Below are 21007 nucleotides of genomic sequence, written 5' to 3' on the forward strand. Positions count from 1 at the left end.
ATTTTGTCAGTTACCTGTGGTAATACATGCCAAATGCACAGCGCTCAGCCCCTATGATGACCATGTGCTTAGTTTTCTCTGTGAAGGGAAGACTTTTCGAATAGCTTTTTAAAAGCAAAACCACTTCTGAATTTAATAAATTAGTAACTAGAAAACACATTTTTATTTAAATGTTTTGAAGTGCTAAGAGCAATTCAGACATCTGTGCAGGACAGACTTACCTTTTCCCTACAGAATATCTCAGAGTGAAAGAAATATAGACACCTCAACTTCCATAGCCTCTTGTTTTAAGATGAGGAGTCTGAGTCAAAAAGTAAGACAATGAGATAACTATAACCAAGACATTCAGTGCCTTGCAGACTACAGGTAATGATTAGATATACAGCTCTCACTAGTTAAAAGGCAGTGTCGGGCCCTCCCTGGTGGCGCAGCAGGTTAAAGCACAACACTGAGAAGCCACTTCAACATGAGTTTGATCCCCAGTACCAGAGGTGACCCACATGGTGTAGCAGACCTTTCCTGTCTTGCCCACTGCTCCCCTCAGCAATGTACTTCATCATTCTACCTGTTCTGCTCCCCACTCTGTCTCTGGTGAACCCTCTCACCAGATAACCTTAAAAAAAAAAAAAAAGGCAGTGTCATACTCTGAATCCTGTATGTAATTCATTATAAAGTAGGAAAGAGTTTTTTAACCTTTGGCTAAATTTGTTTCTTGACGTTATGAATATAATTCTTTTCTTCTCTGGATTCTCTCTCTGCCTTGTAACCTCGTATCATCTCCCATTCTCCTTCTGCTTTGTGCCTCTGTGTCCTCACTCTCCTTCATTCTCTCTTTCCTCCTTCCCTCTTTCCTTTCCTCCATCTCCCCACTCTCTCCCACCCTTTCTCCCTCCCCCTTTCCACCCTCTCCTGTCTTTCTCTCTTTTCCTGCTCAAGTTTTTTTTTTTTTTAAGCTTTATTAATTTAGGCATAAAGAACTGGGCTACAGGCCAGAGGTGCAAGGGTGGTGAGAGGATTCACCAGAGACAGAGTGGGGAGCAGAACAAGCAGATTGATGAAGTACACTGCTGAGGGGAGCAGTAGGTGAGAGGAGAGAGGTTTGCTGAGCCATGTGGGTCAGGCCCCTGGCCAGAGGTAGAACTCGTGCTGCAAGGGCTGCTGCCAGCTTGCTTCTTAGTGCGGTGCTTCAACCCATTGGGCCACCAGGGAGGGCCTCCAGCTCAAGATTTTAAAGAGACTAATTGTAATGACACTGAATACTCAGCCAGCTAATTAGTGATATGAAGTAGTAAGAATCTTCCCGGAAGCCTTCCCTTTCTGCTGCCCCATAAATAGAGGGGCCATAACCTCAGAGTGAGGAGAACTCTATTATACCAACCACCCTCTCTACCACATTCCCAAACAGACACTTTTTAAATTTTGAAGTTAGGACATCCTGTCCACCTTGCACCCCTTTCTTCACTGGTGTAGTGAGCAGTGGGTAAATGTAAATTTGAGCTGGGTGTGTCTGATGTAAAGTTTGAGGACATGAGCAAGATCTGTGGGCCTTTTCTAGCTTACAGAGAATCCCAGTTCCCAGCATTGGTTTTAAGTTTTGCACAGTTGTTTTGGTTTTTGGCACCCAGTGGAAATTGCTTATAGCATTTCATCAGTGTATGATGATGGGGGATGTAGGGGCTGGGCACGGGGAAGGAGGGCAGGAAGAAGAGCAAGACATATCAGGAACTGTGCACATAGTTTCCTTAAGTGTGACATTTGTAAGGAGAGAGTATGGCATCCTTTCAGGAGAACTTGACTTGAGAGGATTCATCCCAACAGCCAAATTTATAGTAAGGGAATAGTGTGGTTAGTTTCAACCATGTAAGCAAACTTCAGATTCTCCCATGAGATTGATCATAGTATTTTGGGATTGACCCTAACTTTACAGAGCTTTGTAGCTCCCTGGCTTAGCACACTCCATTCTTAGAGATTCTGATAGCCTTTGTGTACATCAAGAGTCCATTTGTTCTCCAGAAAGCTGTGACTGGTAAGAATGGTTAAATTGTCACAAGTGGTGAATAGTTGGGGTGGAAGGTAATTCCAGAGTTGGAGCATACCATTTTTATTCTACACTGGATATTAATAGATAAGAGAGTGGCCACTGGAGAAGAGGCAGTCATTGCATACAATGACACGGTGACCGCTCTTTAGCTAACTAAAGGCTAGAGAAACTTCCACTCTGCCTTCTCAGTACCTCACCCACTGGTCATCACAGTTACCTTACTTGACCATGATGCTTTCTCACTGTTTTCCTCACATCCACCTTGGTATCCTTTGAAGACCTGATTAATTTCTGTGACATTAGTTACCAACTGCATAGCAGGCATATAAGCTTCTGTGTCCATGTAAGGCCATTTCTCTAAACTTTGTTTTTAAAATTCCCACCTTTATGTCACTTATTCCTTTTCAGCTGTCCTATACTGACCTCAGGTATCTCAAGCCAGCCTCATTAGTCACTACCACATACTTCCTCCTCTTACCCCTGGTCTTATTTGAAAGTCCACTGTGCAGATATAGATTCAAATTTGAACATGAGCTCGGACTTCCTTTCATGCCTCATCATCATCCACTTACCTATTTATATGTATCCTTTTACATCTCCTTAAATGAACTGATATGCTATTTCTGTGGATAAAATTTTTGAACAGCTCATATCTCTTGATTAGACATTGACAAATTTCCTCACTCCTTGCTGTTACTCTCCCTTCTTTTGTACAAATTGCAAATGATTATTATTAAAAATGAAATCTAATTGTGTCACTCTTCTGCTGTTTCACCTTCCATCCCTTACAGAATAGTGTTCAAACTCCTATTAGAGTGTGAGCAACTCACTGATCAAATCCATGCTAATTCATGTGGGAACCCTGGGAAGTGGATATACCAGTAATCAATGGAAATATTAATGATGAAAATTGCAGTGCACCAGGGTCCCTGAGTCCTGAAGATCAGTAGAACTTCAAACCAGAAGCAGAAAGTTGTGGGAAATTGTACAGGTGTTGGGTCTACCATTGTAGAGACTGGAGCTTGAGGTGGATGTATGGCAAGTGGAATAAAAACCCCTTCAGAATTCCTAATTAAGAATGAAAGACAGGGGCCCTCCCTGGTGGCGCAGCGGGTTAAAGCACAGCACTAAGAAGCTAAAGCCACTTCCGCATGAGTTCGATTCCCGCCGGCCCCGGAGGTGACCACATGGCGTGGCAGACCTCTCCTGACCCGCCCGCTGCTCCCCTCAGCAGTGTACTTCATCGATCTGCCTGTTCTGCTCCCCACTCTGTCTCTGGCGAAGCCTCTCGCTGCCCCCGAGCCTCTGGCCTGTACCCCAGTTCTGTATGCACAAATAAATAAATCTTTAAAAAAAAAAAAAGAATGAAAGACAGGAAGTAGGTAGACCTTTTGCATTCCTTTCTAGAATTTATGCAATGAAAGGCTCATGCTTGAAACATAGAGTATCAGACCTTTGACTGGATGAGGTTAATAAGTAGCTATAAACTAAACCAGCTCACAGAATAACTGATGGCAAAATTGCTTCTCCTTCTGAAGATACCTATGCCTTGATCCAGGTAATCCCATTTTCAGGGTGTTTGTTTGGCTCTTCTAATGTCCTTTCCTTGAAATATGCCCTCTTTTCTCCTTATAGTTCTAAGATCTGAACTTCCTTTACTCTCTCTAAGTGCAATCATTTAACCTCACCTGGACTACCCAAGTGTAGTGTGAATTAAATTATTCTTTCTAATTTGCATTGAAATTTTATGCATTTGCCAAGGTCAGGCTGTATTGTGTCACAAAAAAATTCTAAATTCCAGTGATGCTGACACATAGAAGGTCGGTTCTCACACACACACAATTTGCTGTGGGTTCTGAGGCCCTGTAGGGTAGCCCCTTCTCAGTAGTGGCTAGAGTGCCAAGCTGGTCCCAGCTGTGACTGCCAATTCAGTACATGGCCTCCAGAATTTCTACTCTTAAGATGCATGCAATGATTAGAAGTAATCATTGCCACTTAAAATATATAATAGTCCACTGGCTATCACTCAATTTAATGACAAGGGAAGATGGACAACATTGTGGAGCACATAGAGTATTTTACCTGCATCTCTATCACATTTTATATCCTCCAGTAGGTTATGTGCTCCTCATAGTAGGGGTTATATTTCTTATCTTCTGTTTCCATGCCTTAGTACTAAACCCAAACTTGGGTACTTAATATCAAATTCTTCTGATTTTCCTAAGTAGGCACAATCCAATTCATAGTCTTTAATAATATCACAAAATGTGGCCAAATACCAAGTTGTAAGCATTTGAAACAGTTCTTATGTACTTCTTTTTGTGGAAGTTAAGATTTCTTTTGATGTTGTCTTTTCCAGGTTCATAAATCTTTTATCTTTTATGCTCTATAGCCCTTAAATGTATCTGGTCTTTATTCATCCTTGAAATAGTAATTAGTTCACAAAAATGCAGTGTCTTTCTGAATGAAGGCAGTATTAATATTTCACTAGCACAGATTATTAACTCAGGCCCATTTGAAGTATAAAACAAAGGGTGTTTTCAGTTTATGTGTTTATGTTTACAGGACAAACTATGCATGTTGGAAACAAATTTGAAGGTTGGGTGATTAATTTAATTGAGTTTGCATGGATACATGTTCGCCTTTCCTTGAACTTAAGTTGACACCTTCCGTTCACCATGGCAACCTCCATGAACAACATATACACGGACTCTTAATCTTGCTGCCAAAACTTACCAACCTTAACAATGAATAGGTAGGAACTCCATTATATGAGACTTTTTCGACAAGTCACTGCGATGAAACTGATGCAAAGCTTAGGTGGCTTTTTTTTTTTTTTCCTCCCTGTACATCACAATGTGAGTCTAATCCTATACCATAGTCTTAGGGGATATTTGTCTTTTTCTTCTGCTAGAATATATGGCTAAACCCTCTTTGGTTCTTTTCTTACCATGACATTGAGCAATATAGTTTGCTTTGCATCCTCTCAGTTTAAACAAAGAAAGTACATTGGGCGTCCAGTACTTCTGGAGCAGACATTTCTGGTGTAATGCATCTTCTCTTTTAGTCACAATGCAAGCCTCAGCTGCTCTAATATTTAACTGAAGTAGATCCCCATTTGCTTTTCTGTTTAATCATTCTTTTATGTAGGCCAGCTGCTGTGCCTGCTGCTGTTGTAGCCATGTCTAATTGGAAGGAAGTAGCCTTGGGATCCTTGTGGTTTAAACCTGCAAGATTGCTACCTTAGATCATGCACCCCAACTTGGCATTCAAAATGACTGTTGTAAAATAGTATTGCAAAAGTTTATCATAAATGATAAGCTTTCAGAATGTATTTTATTTCAGTCATCTACCAGTAGGCATTTTATCACATTACTTTTCCATATACTGAGGGCAGAGCATTGATTTCATACCAAAAAAAAAAAAAAAAGACGTTGAATCTACTTAATATTATTTAAAGTCTTTTATATAAATTAGCACTCCTTTTTGAATTCTCAATACACTTTCATACTCAAAGGTAGTTATTAGTCTTTCCATTGAACTTGTTGGGTTAGTTTAATGATATAGTCATAGTTATTGAAGTAAATGAGAAACTATTAGATTGTTGGATTTCTGTTAGAATTCCTGAAAATATTTGAAAGCAAAGCCTGTTTCCAAATATTATTTTTAGTCCCCCCCCCAATATTGCTGTTTATCTGAGTGGGAAACATACCATTTGTGTAATATCTTTATAAATTTGATTAGACTGGTTTTGGTTTTCAAGTTTTACAATAGCAGGTTAGCTGTGATGACAGGGCACTTTCCAGAACTGTATCAGTAATTACTTTTCTGTGGCCTATTTTAAGCTAAACAGTCTTACTGGGCATTGATTTGTTTAGTCTTAAGAAATAGAACTTCAGATAAGAGACAAAGCAAATTGTGTAATAATACATACACTGAGAGTTACCGGTATTGGAAAAACAAATATAGGAGGTGTGAATTTTTGTTTAAACAAATGAATTATATAATGTGAGTCTAAAGCCTCAGTGAAAATCACTTATCTTACACAAATATTCACGTTGAGCCCTGTACTGCTCAAAAGCTGGAGCTGTGCAGAGGCTCCCAGCAGCACAGTAACACCACTTCTCCAAATTACAATAAACCCGTTGGGACATGATGGAAGAATACCAGGTAGAACTCCTTGAGGGCCTGTGAGTCACCATGTAGAAAGGTTCTTCAAAGGCTAAGAACATTTCATAGTTTGATCAATAGGAGCCTGAGAAGTAGACTGCACGGTAAGGACAAGTTGAGGATTAAAATCTTTTGACAACTTGAAGAATTGAATTACTGTCCCAAGAAAGTTCCCAGGAGAGAGGGAGAGGGAGAGGGAGAGGGAGGGAGAGAGAGAGAGAGAGAGGGAGAGGGGGAGAAAGAGAGAGTGAGAGGGGGAGAGAGGGAAGAGAGAGAGAGAGAGAGAGACATTCCATCAGATCTTAGGCAGCAACCTTTCTGTTGATACTAGCTTAGAATTCATTCAAAGTAGAATTGATAAATGTCAGCCCATACTATGTTAATCCTGATGCAGAACTGTGAACCCCAAAGATCTTAAGGAACCTAGTGTCCACTATAAGAGTTTTGAGTGTTTATTAACAGGAGGTGGTGGATGGTGTTGCAAACTTCAAAATTAGAGCAACGTTTCCATCAAATATTTTATCCAAAGAGGCTCTTATCCTTTTTTTTTTTTTTTTTGGCAGGATGAACTTTTACTTCAAAATGTCTGAGACTGTTACAGTTGGAGTTTTTCTCTATCATCACTGTTATTTTAGTGATGAGATTAGCAAACTTGCTTTAGTACAATTACCAGAATTTAAATTGTAGGAGATCATTTCAGAGGTGTGTTCATTAGAGTGAACATATATATACTGATAATTTCTGAGCTTAGAACACATTCTGAATTATTTTCAGTCCTTTGGCGTTTGCCCTATCAGAAAATTTATAGAATGCTCCCATGAGGCATGGCCAAACAAAACACAGACTTTGAAAACTGCTTTGTGCCACGTGTGTAAGAGAAGGGCCATTTTCCTGGACAGCAGGGTGAAAATGTCACATTGATGTGGTGGCCGGCAAGCCAGGGAGGAGTGGTGAGAAAACCCCAGTTAAGGACTCATGTCCATAGAGCTGGAATTGCATCTGACATAAAGCCCCCTTCCATTATTTTCTATCTGGCTGCACAGAGGAGGAGTCATGTAGGGCAGATCTTAGTCTATCTAATCAGGATTATGAGGAAAGCGGACATGTTTGATGAGACACCAGAGAAAGCAGCAGACAAGAATGAGGGAAATGAAGGAGGGATAGTTGGACAGGGCATCACTGGTAACCCTCCCTATTCATGCCTTGTCTGGACCTCCAGCCCTCTTGGCTTCTCTGATAGCTGCTCATTCATTCACAGGGATGGACTGGCTTGAAAACTATGCATAAGTTATGGAAAGCATAGCGTTGAGGGCCCTCTGTCCCAACATTTGTTTGCTGAGTGGCAAGTATCTGCATCGTCAGATAACCACCTTGAAGCCATCATTTATCCTCTTCCCAAGGAACACCAGGTGACCTCAGGAAACATAGTATAACATCTGCAGTCACAAAGCTTATCATGACTCTTCTGCAAAAAAGTAATATGTTTAAAGCATAGTGTAAAAAGCCCTCTTTCCCCAGGGCATACAAATACTTCTAAACAGAGTAAGGAAAAAAAAAAATGTGACACTTAGAATTGAAATTAAGGTGTGCATACAGTTTTGAATACTAAATCTGAAAGATCCAAGGTTTTCCCATTTTAAAGGTCATCTAAAAATATCAATGCTTTCTACAGTCTCTTTGGATGGAAACTTCAAACTCTCCTCCTATTTGGTCCTTCTCATAAGTGTATAATTTCTGGCTCACACTATTTAACCAATAGAAAGTAGTTTAGGGCTATTCTTGGATACAGGTCTTCTGGTCAAACCAGTGAAACAGGTATGAAAGCTGCACTGTTAGGATCCCAAGTTCGCCTAATCTGGTTTTCAGTGTCTGGGCATGATCTTCTGTCAAATGATTCCTTATAGACCTTCTCTCAAACCAGTCTTTGGAAGCTGTCTCTTCTGAAACATTGCATCTTTCTTATGGGGAGGAAAAAAGCTGTCTGTCCAGGAATACCACTTTGTGAAGGTCACCTCTCACCTGAAAGGATACCTTCATAGAAGGCAGTCACCCATGAAAACCTGCGAGGTGGGGCTTGATATTGACAAAGGAATACAGACTTAGGTTTTCTCCAGAAAGGTAGCTTTTCTTGCCTTTTTTGGCCCAAAATTTCTCCACTTCCATTAATCAGGGGTTGCTCTTTAAAAAAATAAAACCTTCTGGTTCATGCCTCAGGCAGTGTTCCTGTGGAAAGGAACTGTGGCAACCAGTTGGGGGTGTGATCAACTTCTCTCCTTGGCCTCTGGTGATGGGGCTTCTGGGGACTCTTAAAGAAACACCCCACATGCTCTCATTTGTGCCTGCCCTTTCTCCCCTGGTATTCCCAGGGTTGCTTCTCTTCTTAGTTACTTCTGCAGAGGACCATTTTGGATGGAAAACGTTTAAACATAGGCTAAATGCAAAGTGCTTGCCTTCCCAATGTGGAGAAGGTACCATATGTGTAAATGCTTCTAGGCCCGAGGAAAGGAAGCAAAACCATTATCTGCCAATTGTCCATGTTCAGTGTCTGCCTTTACCCTCAGATTGACCCTTTGCCCTCTGCCCCTTACGACAATATCAAGGATCTTTATAGCTGTTGTTGGTGTTTAGGAACTGAAATACAATGAAGAGACTTGTCGCTATTTACAGACAGGTAAAATAGAGATAAAAGGAAAAATTAGCATTGGAATCAAACCTGACAGTGTTGTATTTCTATGTTGGAATCAAACTGTACTCCTCCCAGACTTAAAAGATATAGCTACTTAATGGTGAAAAGTAACAACAACAAAGAAACTGCAGTGTTGTGCTTGGTGGAGTTCACGGTTGTTATAGCCAGTCCATGCTCGTTGCAACTTAGTGTGTTTATGGTCTATAGTTTAAAGTCATGAAGTATGCTAAAAGAAAGATACCCTTTTAGCTTTTCTCATACACATAAAAATAAGTAAATGTATAAATGTAGTATAAGCCGACGTTTCAAGGAGTTTTGTACAGTTGGATTGACATTGCTTAATAAACAGTTGAAAAAGTTAAGCATGACCTAGAAGTCATTTAGAACGATGAGTCACTTTCCTGACAAGCCAATAAGGCAAGAGAACCTGGGTTGCAAAACAATTACTAGCCCAGCCTGAGGGACCCTGGAAATATATTACAGGTATCAGTTAGGAAAACAAAGCAGTAGTGTTTTACCACACTGCAGAGAACAAGCTAAGGTTTCTAACCAAACAAAATAACTTTGCACTGACAATGCCAATTTTTACATTTGTTTCAGAACAAGGAACGGTCAAACCACCCGAGGTAAGATTTAACATTTAAAAATTTTTATATAACTTTTGCATGTCAGGTTGTTTGTGAACTCAAACAGGATTGAGCTTTTAGAATGTGAAATGTGCCTTTTAACATGGATAGAAACAGAATGAGCAACCAAATGCTTGTGAATGAAATGCACAGGTTAACACAGAGGAATTTTAAATCTTTAGATAGAGAAAAAAAAATTGAGTATTTAACCTGAGAATATATGTTAAATGGGACATTTGAGATACTTAAGGTACTTTATTTAGGTAAAATTCTAATAAACTGTCATGTTATAGCATGAATATGGGCATGCATTTCCCAGTTTCCTGCTACCGAATTCCACAAAACCCCAAGGATTATAAAACTAATGCATCGGAAGATGCACTGGAATGAATATATTTTATTCTGGTACGTATAGAAGGAATGGTAGCCCTCATCCCAGGTGGCAGGAAGGCCTGTCCCTTCATGGAAAATTGTGTCCATGTTCAACATTTGCTAAACTGAAAATTGCTACCATTTGGCTCATGTAAGGATTCATGTTTCTGGTAGTTTTCCATTTGAACACAAACATGACTGGCATCATGTCTTATTGATCAAAGCAACATTATTGATAATGTTTCCTTTTGGTTTAACACAGACTTAAAGGTCTAATGGCTTAGATGTGTGAGATTCTTGTCACTTCTCAGAATAAAGCTGTTTAAAAAAACATACTAAAAATGACATCTATGCAAGATTCCAGACAACCATGACTTTGGTTTGCAACCAAAAAAAAAAAAATCTTTCCTGGCCCTTTCCCAAACAATGTTATATCAGAGTAATATGAACATATAACATGTCATCAGCTAGGTGAGCCAAAAGCACTGTGATATGAGAACTTCAAAATATGACAAAAAATGTCTTTGCTAATTTATTTTAACATGTAACAATATCTTGTTAAAAGTTTGGTACTATTAGTATGTTTTTAATAGACTGGCATTTATAATAGATGACCAAACTATTGAAAGATGTCAAATAAAAGGTAATTTTTTCTGCTTTTTTGCATTAAGTACATAATTTATCATACACACTATAAAGAGTTTGATAAAAGGAAAATATATAGACTTGTTCAGTATATTACTTGACTGTATTTTAGAATCTAGAATCCAGTTCAAAAATTGCATAGTGATATAATAGTATTTTTAAAACAGACCATGCTAGTTCTTTTGGGCTAAAATAAAATAATGTACAATTTCTTTCCACCTGTAGTTGCTAGATAGGATTTTTTTGTCAGGCCTGGAAGGCTTATAGCAGTACCAACGGTTGTCTTGGAAAGTGGACTTCTTTATTTTTTAGCTTATTATTGTTAAGAGAAGGTTACTTGTGAAGCTTGAGCTCTTACTCAGTGTTATTTTACATTTATCCTATTAGTTACCTATATCCTCCCTCAAGGAAGATGAACTCACTTGATTTATTAAAGTAATATGAAGTGGGTGTATTTACAGAAAGAAAGTGTGCTAATAAGTAGAGGCAAACAATTTTCACTTGATACCATATAAATCTCTCCAAGTTTTTCATACTTGTAAAAATCACACATAAGGCTATTATGAAAGGAGTTAATTTTCAGGTTGGTTTTTTTTTTTTTTAAATAAAGCATCAATGTTTTAGTGACTTGCTTAACTTTTGAATAGGGTAAGTGTAATTTTTACCTAATGTGTGATTCTGCTATTAATCTACTTTAGAAGGAAAATTATAGTTAGCTCTTACACTGGAAACCTTCACTTGGTTAAAGAGAGAAGTGTAGCAAAAAAAAAAAGCCCAGCCAGCCAAACAAACATAAAGATGAATGTTTTACTAGTTACCTCTCCACCGAGACTGTGGGGAAGTCACTTTCACTCTCTGGGGCAGATGCTTCTGTGAGGCTCCGGAGCCCTTGAGCTCTGTGATTTTTATTTTTTCCTACTCTTGAATAGCTTCAAGAACAGCCCTATTCTGTCTCCCTTTCAAAATAACCTCATTGTGAACTTTTTATTTTTAATTTCACACTTCGTTCTCTAGATAGGTCAGTTTTCAATAGCCGCGGGATTCTTAAGCACAGGCCTCCATCACCACACCTTGGTGTTGATCTCACATCTCAGTCTGGAGTGACTGTTCAGAAGCCACCTCTGGCACCATAGGGCAAGGTGGTCATTACTTATCCATTCAATACCAAAATCTACTTTAAATCTGTTCTTTTCCCTAGGATTTTCTACCTTTAAAACAGACCAGGGAACCAAGCCAGCTCCATATAGGAAATAAAATTTGGCTTGTTTTGTTGATAAAATCGACAGAGAGAATTAGGTGTCTCTCAAGAGAGGCAAATAGTCGGATTATTGGACAATAATGGTATTTTTAGTGAAAGAGAAGGTACTAGGCAATGAAGCAAGAAATAACTCAAATGCAATTAGGTTGGTTGGTTTTTTCTCCCCTTTTAGATAGCTCAAAGGAGACTGAGACATTTCTGAGAACTGATTCACTCCTTATCTCATGGGACTGCAACAGAGCTTCTAGCAAACCCAGATGACCCCTCTCTACTCTCCTTCCTCTCCAGAGCTAAGACCAGTTGTCCAGCTCTGTCCTAGCTTTGGAGACTAGGTGACAAAACAACAGTTGAAATTTGCATTTTTAAAGTTGCTTAAATATGTTTTGCATATTTTAAGTCCCCTTTTAAGTCCCCTTTTATATATAATAAACCTTTTAAGTCCCCTTTTATATATAATAAACCTCAAACTCTTAAATGTTTGCGTTGTTCATTGATTGCCCTTCAAATAGCACTGCAAACCTTTTCTTTGAAAGCAGTTTTCATCTAAGATATCAGGTGTGAACATGCAACCCATCTTGCTTCCCCTCCTTGTGCCTTCGCTACCAAGAAGCCCAGAGCTACAATTTCTTTCCTCACTCACAGTGATTCTCTTATACTAGTTTTGCCAGCATAACTATGCATCTTGCCTAACATGGTATCAACCCTGGTTTTAATGATTTGATTATGCTTTTGCAAATCCATTTTGAAAGTAGTGTTAAAAACAAAAGTTGTATCATTAAAGTTTCTCCAATTTGTTTTGACCTGAAAGTATCAGTTTGTTATGACGTGAGAGCCTTTGGAAGAGTGTAAACCTCATTTCACCCATTTGACTTGTGAAAGAAAGAACAGGAGGAGCCCTAGGAAAAATCCATGGCCAATGTGTGCTTAGCAAAATTAGCTGTGCTCTGAGTGAAAACAAATTTCCACACATAGACACAAACCCTAGTACACATAGAAAGAAAATTGCTTTTGTGAATATATGAATTACATGGTAAAGACTCAACATTTCATCCAGTTGTATAATAAAAAGTGAGAATCAAGACTATTAATTAGTGGGATTACCATAGTTACTTGAAAGAAATTATTTCATATTTGTGAAATTGAGCATCTGACGGTATTTTGTCAGAGATTTAAAATCTTTTGCTCTTATCTTTAATATTTGCAATGTGCAGTTTTCTTATAGATTCTTTTTTTTTCTGTAATAAGAATTCACTTGCATAGTTCACAAGCTGCATGCCTCTTCTATTTCTAAAAGTATTCAGATACAACTGCATAATTAAACACCCATCTTTAAATTAAGTGCTTGCAAAAATCTGCCCCTGAGACCTTTGTTTTGAAATTGCATGCCTTCTTCAGTCTGATTTGTCAGGTCTCAGAAAAGCCCAGTGTTCATTCTCATTCTAAAGTGTCACAAGGTAATGTGATTGAATAATGCAGCTTTTTTTTTTCCCTTTGTTTTACCTCTCTGCACAGAAACGGACCAATGGCCTCCGAAAACCCTCCAAACAGGTGGATCCAGGTGTGTTTTTGTTTCTACGTCTGTAATCATGACTTAAGTGGCTATGAAAGCAGATGGGAATTATGGTAGAAAGTCCACAGACTGTTGGCCTTTGTTCCTCACAGTTTAGTATATAATTTGTGACGAGGAGGGGAAGGTGTAATGTAAATCATTTACCGGACAGTGCTGCCTAGGACAGGGTCATATGATGAGTAACCACCAGCTCCACACTTCCCTTTACACAGCAGGCAACTGAGCTGGTTATTTGCTTACTGAACAGCCTCAGGGTACCTGGTTAATGCTAACAAAGTCAAGTCTTCCCCTGCTTCCTCCCCAATCTAAATTGAAAAATCAACCAACAGATTGACACTTAAAAGTTAACATATTCTTAAGGGCTGAGGGAGTTCATAAACCAAAATTTGGTACCCTTTGGGTTTATGAAAATACTTTTCTTCATGCATATTTTTCTAATAGGAGAATGATCTTCTCATGACTTTGTGAACAAGAATCCTCTCTGGAGACAAATTGTTTGTCTGCAGAGAACATTCAGTTATTTTGTATTTAATATTGTGAGTTTCGCTGTCATTATTTTAGTATAATGATGTTTTTCATCCATTAAGCAATGCCTTCCACAATCTAATTACCAAAGATTTGTTTTGTATAGGGTCATATTATTGTGGGTAAGAGGTATTCATTGTGAAATCATTCCAAATATATAAACTTGATAATAAATCAAGTTGTGCATACAATTTAAAGTAGCCTTGCTGGAAAATAATCTGGGTTATATGTTTTGCTTTTCCATCATAAACATTGTTCACTCGTAAACTTCAGCTTTCAAAGCTTTGTAGCTTTTAACTGAAACCACACCCATAGTTGTCCTGCCCATTTCTGAGCTGTTTGAGAAGATTTATAGGAGCTCTGTTGCCTCCAGCTAGAAATTGCCTCACTTATGTCCTGAGATCAGTTTAAATCTTTTAACTTACAGAGTAAAATTTAAGACCATTAAAAACAGAGGTTTCTGGTTTACTTTTTAATAGCTCTAACTTTCCCACACAATATTCTTTTCAGAGGACTCTAATAATAGTTATCATTGTCTGACTGGTTATGATATTTCTTTTCTTATTTTTTGTGAGTTGTAGAATTTCTATTCCCAAAAATTATCAAATTTTTATAAATTCTTTAAAATATTTTATTCTCATACTATTTTTAAAATTTTAATTCTCCCCTTATGTCACAGGAAATGCTTTCTATTTTTAAAATTTTGTTAGTAGGGTCACATTTCCCATTTGAATATTAGCAATTTGTTTGATAGCCAAAACTTTTAGGATTGCTTAGATTACTTAAAGGGTGGTTTAGTGAATTCAGAAACTACAAACATGACAGTGTGGACCAATAATAAAATAGTTTATCCTGTTTTATTCTAAGGTGATGTCTCTGTAGAAGCACAGCTCTTCTGGTATTCCTGTTTGTCCAAAGATAAAAGGATTGGTGCAGTAGGTTATGTTAGTTAGAATATGATATGTATATGCCTGTCTACCAACATATAATAGTTTTCTACCAGGCATGATCACTATATAGGCATTTTCTCTCTCTCTGTCTCTCTCTCTTTTTTTTTTCTTTTGTATTTTTGAAGTAGATCGTTGTAATCTTGCTCATTGTAGATGCTAATGTGGTAGCATCTATTGGCTCCCTGTTGATGACTTCTGATGTTAGGTTTGAACTGTGTGTTTAAAGCTGGTTGTCTTTCTCATCTTCACCTACTTCTGTTGGTGAGTTGCAAAGCCCTTTGCGCTGATGACTATCTTATCCTGAGGCTGAGCTGATCCTAATGTGAACCTTGTTTAGCAGATTTCCACAACTGTGTAGGCGATAGTTCATTCCAAGATGTTTAAACCAGAGATGAGTGAAATTAAGGCTTCCTTGGCATGAACAAATTGCTTCTAAGGGGCATTATTTGCTGTTGTACTTTTACCTGGGCACATCCTTTAATCTTTGCTTGCTATTTGAGCTGACATCTCCATGTATTAATACATTGACTGCTTTCCAGGGTCTTGCCCAGGGTAGCTTGTAGAAAAAATGATTAAACAGTTGGGAGGTCACATGTAACCACTTCATCAGCCCTGTGTTTCAGAGCCATGGACAAAGACCTTTTGTTTGGAAAGGAACTTAATGCATATTTCTTTGGGTAATTGGTACCTAATAAATATTTGTTAAACCAATTAATGAATGGCTTTATACTGCTTTTGTATGCATCAATTTCTTTCCTCCTGTGACCAAGTAAGCCAACGTCCTAATGGATATGCAGTAGTTGGTGGTAGGGGCCTGGCTCTGAGCTACATTGCCCAGACTGGGAATCCAACTTAGCTGTTTACTTGCTGCTGCTCTCTGGCAATTTGCTCGCTCTTTCTATACTGTGGTATCCTCATTTGTAAAAGGAGACCAATAACTATCTATCTTACAAAGTTGTGAGCATTATATGAGATAATCTGTGTAACATACTCATCATAGTACCAAGTAGGTAGTAAATGCTAAAGAGGTGACAATTATTCTAATGATTACTCTGCAGCAGAGCTTGCTATTTGATGCTGGACATCTTGGTATATGGAGGGAAATCAATAATTGTTCCAAATTATATCTTTATTATATTGAATTTCCACTGCAGCTGAAGTTACATAGTCAGATTACAAGGTATTTGCTTATCTTTAAGAAGAGAATAATCAGTGGTTGAATTTTTTCTGGTGAACTGTTTGTGGTATTTATGAGTCTAATAAAGAAACAAAGTAAGAAAAACTCGCAAGGTTGAAAACATATTTTATGGAATTCAGTTCAAACCAAGAACAATGTGAGCTGTAGCTTTGTCTTGTGGCTTGTTAGCACATTTAAATATTCTTCTTTATTAAAAATTATCATTATTCTTTACAGTTAAAATTTGCAAATGACTTCATGGCTTAGGGTGTTTTATTCTGGTGTTCTATTGTGTGCTAAGAAATTTATCAATTTATGATTTTGACTGCTTTTATAAATATAGTAATGTGTTAGATGCAAATTCTTGTAGCTCTTTTGGATTTCTTAAATATAGCAGGATATTTTCATCAGTTTGTACTTTTCTTCCTGAGACAGATGTTGGTTTCAGGGAAATAACACTTGTAAGAGACAGATCAATTATTTCAGGAACATGGAGGTGCTAGGCCTTTTTCAAGAACATGAGATCATAAATCTCAAAAAAAAAAAATCCAGCATTGCTGTAATATTTTTCACCTACAGTGGCACTCAAGGTCAAAGTCACCAATTAAAATTTAATGTTGAACTTTAACATTTTCCCTCGGTCCAAGTATAGAAGATACAAAATTCATTTTTGTATGCATGTGGCAGATCTGTATACCAGGACCTACGTTCTTTTCATCAAGCCCTGCTTTTAGACTATTGCAAATTTTTTCTTCTATCTGTGGAATTCATCAAATCTTATAACAAGTCCACAGTCATGAGCTTTTAAAGAATTTGGGCCTTTGTTCTGTGTTGTGCTGCCTAAAGATTAGATGGACTAGATGGGAAAAGTTTAGGTAGATTATTCTCTCTCTGATCTGTTACTTATGTGGTTCATGATAGCCTTAAATGGTAAGTGAGCAGTTAATGCTTAAATTTGTTTTAAAATAATTCTTCTTCTATACTCATTATTAAAGTCTCATTTAGAAAGAGAAAAGTGTGGCTTAGAAATACTGCCTTTTCTTACTCACTGAGTCAGCGGAGACATCTTCAGAAATGGTCGCGTCCCTTTCAGATAGGTAGGATTGATACATACCTGTGGCCATTGTGGCTCTTTCTTTTATCACTAACTTCTTGTCTTATACAGTAAGCACAGTTGTTCATTATAAAACATGGTCTGTTCCCACAAAGAATTTATATACCTCCTTAGACAGCAAGAGATACAGGGATAGTCTTGATGACATACATATATAGATGTGAATGTACATCTAAAGTGTTTTAATATTATGTGTCATTACACATTGATTTATATGTGGCATAAAAACAATTTTTGAATGATCTGATAAATATGTAAGAAATTCTAATTATGTGCAAAGAATAGAAGGAATTGGCAAAAGGGAAAAGCAAATGTAAGCTCAAACTGATTTTTAGGGAGGTTGTCAATGTGTGATTTCATTTCTAGGAATAAAATGTTTGTGATGCTGGTGTATTATGTTGAATTAAAATTTAATATAATTTTTCTTAATGTTTTAATTTCAAAGGGTTGATACATTCATTCCAAATACAAACAGAATTGTTGATTTCTTTTAGATTTACTTTTAACCACACTGTCAATTTGCTCAGTAGAGAAATTCTTTATTTTTAGTTTTCAAATAGCATTGATAAGAAAAATAATAACCTGGGACCTAAAAATACATTATGGTAAGGGGGGGGCGGTTTACAAAAATGTATTCTTGAAGACTGTAGTTAAATGAGATTTTTGTGTATAATAAATAAGTAATGTATCCAAAGATTACAATATTTCCATATTAATCAGTCAGACCTACTTCTGTCTTTTCTGTCACCTCTAAAACTAATTTCTCATCAAATATAAATCCTAATCTAAATAGTGGAAGCATAATTGTGAATGTGTAAAAATATATTTCACGTTGAAAGAATGAACTTGAAGAAACTGGGACAATAGAACTCTGTGATTAAGATTCACTGCAGAGAAATGAGAAATCTAAGCTGTGAACGAGTTCTGGGAAGCCTGCTCTGATTTTTAAAATAGCTGATTTGTCTCAAGCTTCTATTAAACTATGGACAATAAGACTAGTTTTGCACTAAAGCAGTTGATCCCCTTGTAGTTATTTTCAGGACTGCCTTTCTGTTTCCCTTCACCCTGATGACAGATTTCTGAAATGTACATCACAGTCTCTGGCTCACATATTTTTTTGGCTTGAATAGGATTTATTTCTCCTTTTAAATTCTCATCCCGAGTTCACAAAGGGTCACTATTGCTGTCATCTGGCAGGTTTGTCTACATCTTGCCAAGCTAGTCTTTTATACTGGTATGGTACCTCCAGCATGGGAGTCAGGGCAAGGTGAGTGTTTGCAGACATATAAAGGAGCTGTAGATGGGAAACAAGTATTGCATAGTATCATAAAAACAATTAGTGAATAATAATAATAATAATTGATTATTGAAATAAAACATTTGGACTATTATATATAGAACCCACTTCTAGACACTTATAATGTCTATTAATTGTGGTTATTAGTTCTTTGGGAAATAAAGCATAAACCAATTAAATATTTGGAAAAATATTTTGAAAAGGCAGTCTGATAAACTGCTTTAAACATGGAAGGTTAAGTATGACCTGGGCTTCCCTTGCTATATCTATTATCAGTGACTCTGCCATCTCACTGTAGAAGAAAAAGAACAAATCATCTATTGCTAATTAGACAGAAGAAACCAGAAATTTCTTTTGAGCCAATACATTCTGAAAATGAAGTAATCTTGTTGCAAAAGAATCAATGGGATCAAAACTATTGGCTTCTAATATATTATCTCCAAATGGTAACAGGAAAGAGACTATTGACAAACTAATCCTAAATATTATCATTTTTGCATAGTCATATAACATAAGACTATATGTAGTGACAATAGTTACCAAATTAAAACACTGGAGTGCAGAGTGTGGAATTTCTGGCAAAATGACTTATATTGCAATTATTTGTCTTTCAGTGTATTTATGAATTAGGGTCTAATAATTGTTAAACATATAATTTTTTTCCTACTCATTTTTTTCCTGCAGAGATATTAGAAATACATAGGGATTTTCTATCTTCAGGAACTTGAATTTTGTTTAAGACAAGACACATAAATATAACTTGTCAAACAAAAAACTCTGCTGTCTGTGGTGAACCACCTGAGTGTGTGGTTTAACTTATGAATGCTGTCATTGGCCAGGAAGGGAGGAGGGAGACTTCATTGTAGACTAAAGAAGGGTATAGAAAAGAAGACATCACAGCCACCAAGCACATCAATACAAATTTATGCAGAATGGTGTTTTTGTAAGTTAACTGTTACTAGTTTGGGTCAGCTTCATTCTATGTTTATCAAGTGGCAAAAATATATTTAAAACTAGTATAAGAAGAAAAAAGGAGTGAAAGTTTTACTTACTAAGGTAGCTATGAAGTATGAAATAGTTGGCTTCAGGCAGAGTTGGATCCAGGGGCTCAACTATCATTACAGTTCCATTTTTGTCTATATCTTAGCTCTCCTTTTTCGCTGTTGATTCCCTATTAACAGACACCTCAGCCACATTTGTTTCATTTGGAAGCAAAGTTGGGCATGGCAACTCTCAGCAATCATCATCTCCATAGTTAGTAATTTCAGAGAAAATAGAACATCTTTTTCCCCAGTAAATCTAACAAAAGTCCCGAGGAAGTCTTGGCATTGCCTAGACCATATGCTCATTTCTGAGGAAGTTGCCAGAGTACCTTGTGACTGGTCTGCCTGACTTTGTACCCCACTTCCAAAATAGAGACCTAGTCTGCCCACTGAAATTTGTTTCCTATAAAAAAGGAGGACTATGTTCAAAGGAATGGGAGTAGGGAGAGAAGTTTGGTTTGGTCAGATTATAAGGGAGAGTCGCTACTTATATACCACACAGTTCAGACATTTCCTCCTTGACCAAACAGTGGTTGAGTTTTCTACCTCTCTACACTTGTCTTTTTCAATATGTGGGCTGTCTGTTTATAGTATCAAAGAGGTAAAGCTGAAGGTGTACCTAAAACGGGACCTGGAGTTTCCCAACCAACGTTCATCCTTACTCATAGTTTTAGTTTCCAGGGATACCAAAAAAACAAGTTTTATTGTCTCATCATACTGTTGTTATACCCAAAATATCAATGTGATATTCTTCTTTGGATGCAGTCACTGTGCTTCCAGAAGGAAATAATCCTGTGTGCTACTGTTACCTACTTACATATTAGTGCAGATTGGTCCACCAGATTTGAGAACTGAGAAAAGAGGACCCATTACTTCATGTCTATGGAGGCAGATGGGAAGAAAGATGCCCCCAACTTTCCTTACCTCTCTATCTCCACACCCTGCTGAAAGGGTCAGGTTGAGCATGATGGAGAGTCAGAGATGTAGCCCTTGAGTTATTAGATTGAGTACATCTTGCCTCTGTGCCAATGAAGAAGGAATGATGTTATCTACTTGTTTCTATATTAGGTATTTTCCATCTGGTCATCAGAGGCTGCCCTGTGTGGTGGGTTAGACTGTGGGTTCTGCAGTGGGATTGTATCCTTATTCAAGTAAACCTTTTTGTTACCTCTGATTGTAACACTGAGATATTGCATAAAGCATTTATCTGTGAGGTTTAACCCGTAGTAAATGATCTACAAATGATGGAAATAGTGATAGTGGTTGTTGTTAATACTTATGCACCCCTGCATAATGTTGTACTGCTATTTAATAGGTCACCATAAATTTAGCAGCTTAAAACCACACACACATTTGCTAACTTATGGTTTGTGGGGTGAAAAATCTGGGTATCATTCAGCTGGGTTCTCTGTTTCAGTTTCTCACAAGCCCTCACTCAATGTGTTAGCCAGGGCTTTGTCTCATCAGAAGGCTCAACTGGGAAACGATCCACTTCCAACTCACTTATGTAGTTTTGGCAACAAAAGGTAGGAT

The 21007-nt window shown here is 37.5% G+C and overlaps 1 protein-coding gene across 1 annotated transcript in view; it reads left to right on the top strand.

Annotated features, from left to right (window-relative positions):
- Window positions 1-21007, top strand: part of VAV3 (vav 3 guanine nucleotide exchange factor) — a 278797-nt gene that overhangs the window by 178214 nt on the left and 79576 nt on the right. Inside the window, exons 18-19 of the mRNA XM_012730192.1 lie at window positions 9498-9523; window positions 13311-13356. Coding sequence (XP_012585646.1) covers window positions 9498-9523; window positions 13311-13356 — 72 coding nt within the window. The remainder of the gene's footprint in view (window positions 1-9497; window positions 9524-13310; window positions 13357-21007) is intronic.

Source organism: Condylura cristata, unplaced genomic scaffold, assembly GCF_000260355.1.
Source record: "Condylura cristata isolate star-nosed mole 26May11 unplaced genomic scaffold, ConCri1.0 scaffold00026, whole genome shotgun sequence".
In the NCBI taxonomy this organism is placed as follows: domain Eukaryota; kingdom Metazoa; phylum Chordata; class Mammalia; order Eulipotyphla; family Talpidae; genus Condylura; species Condylura cristata.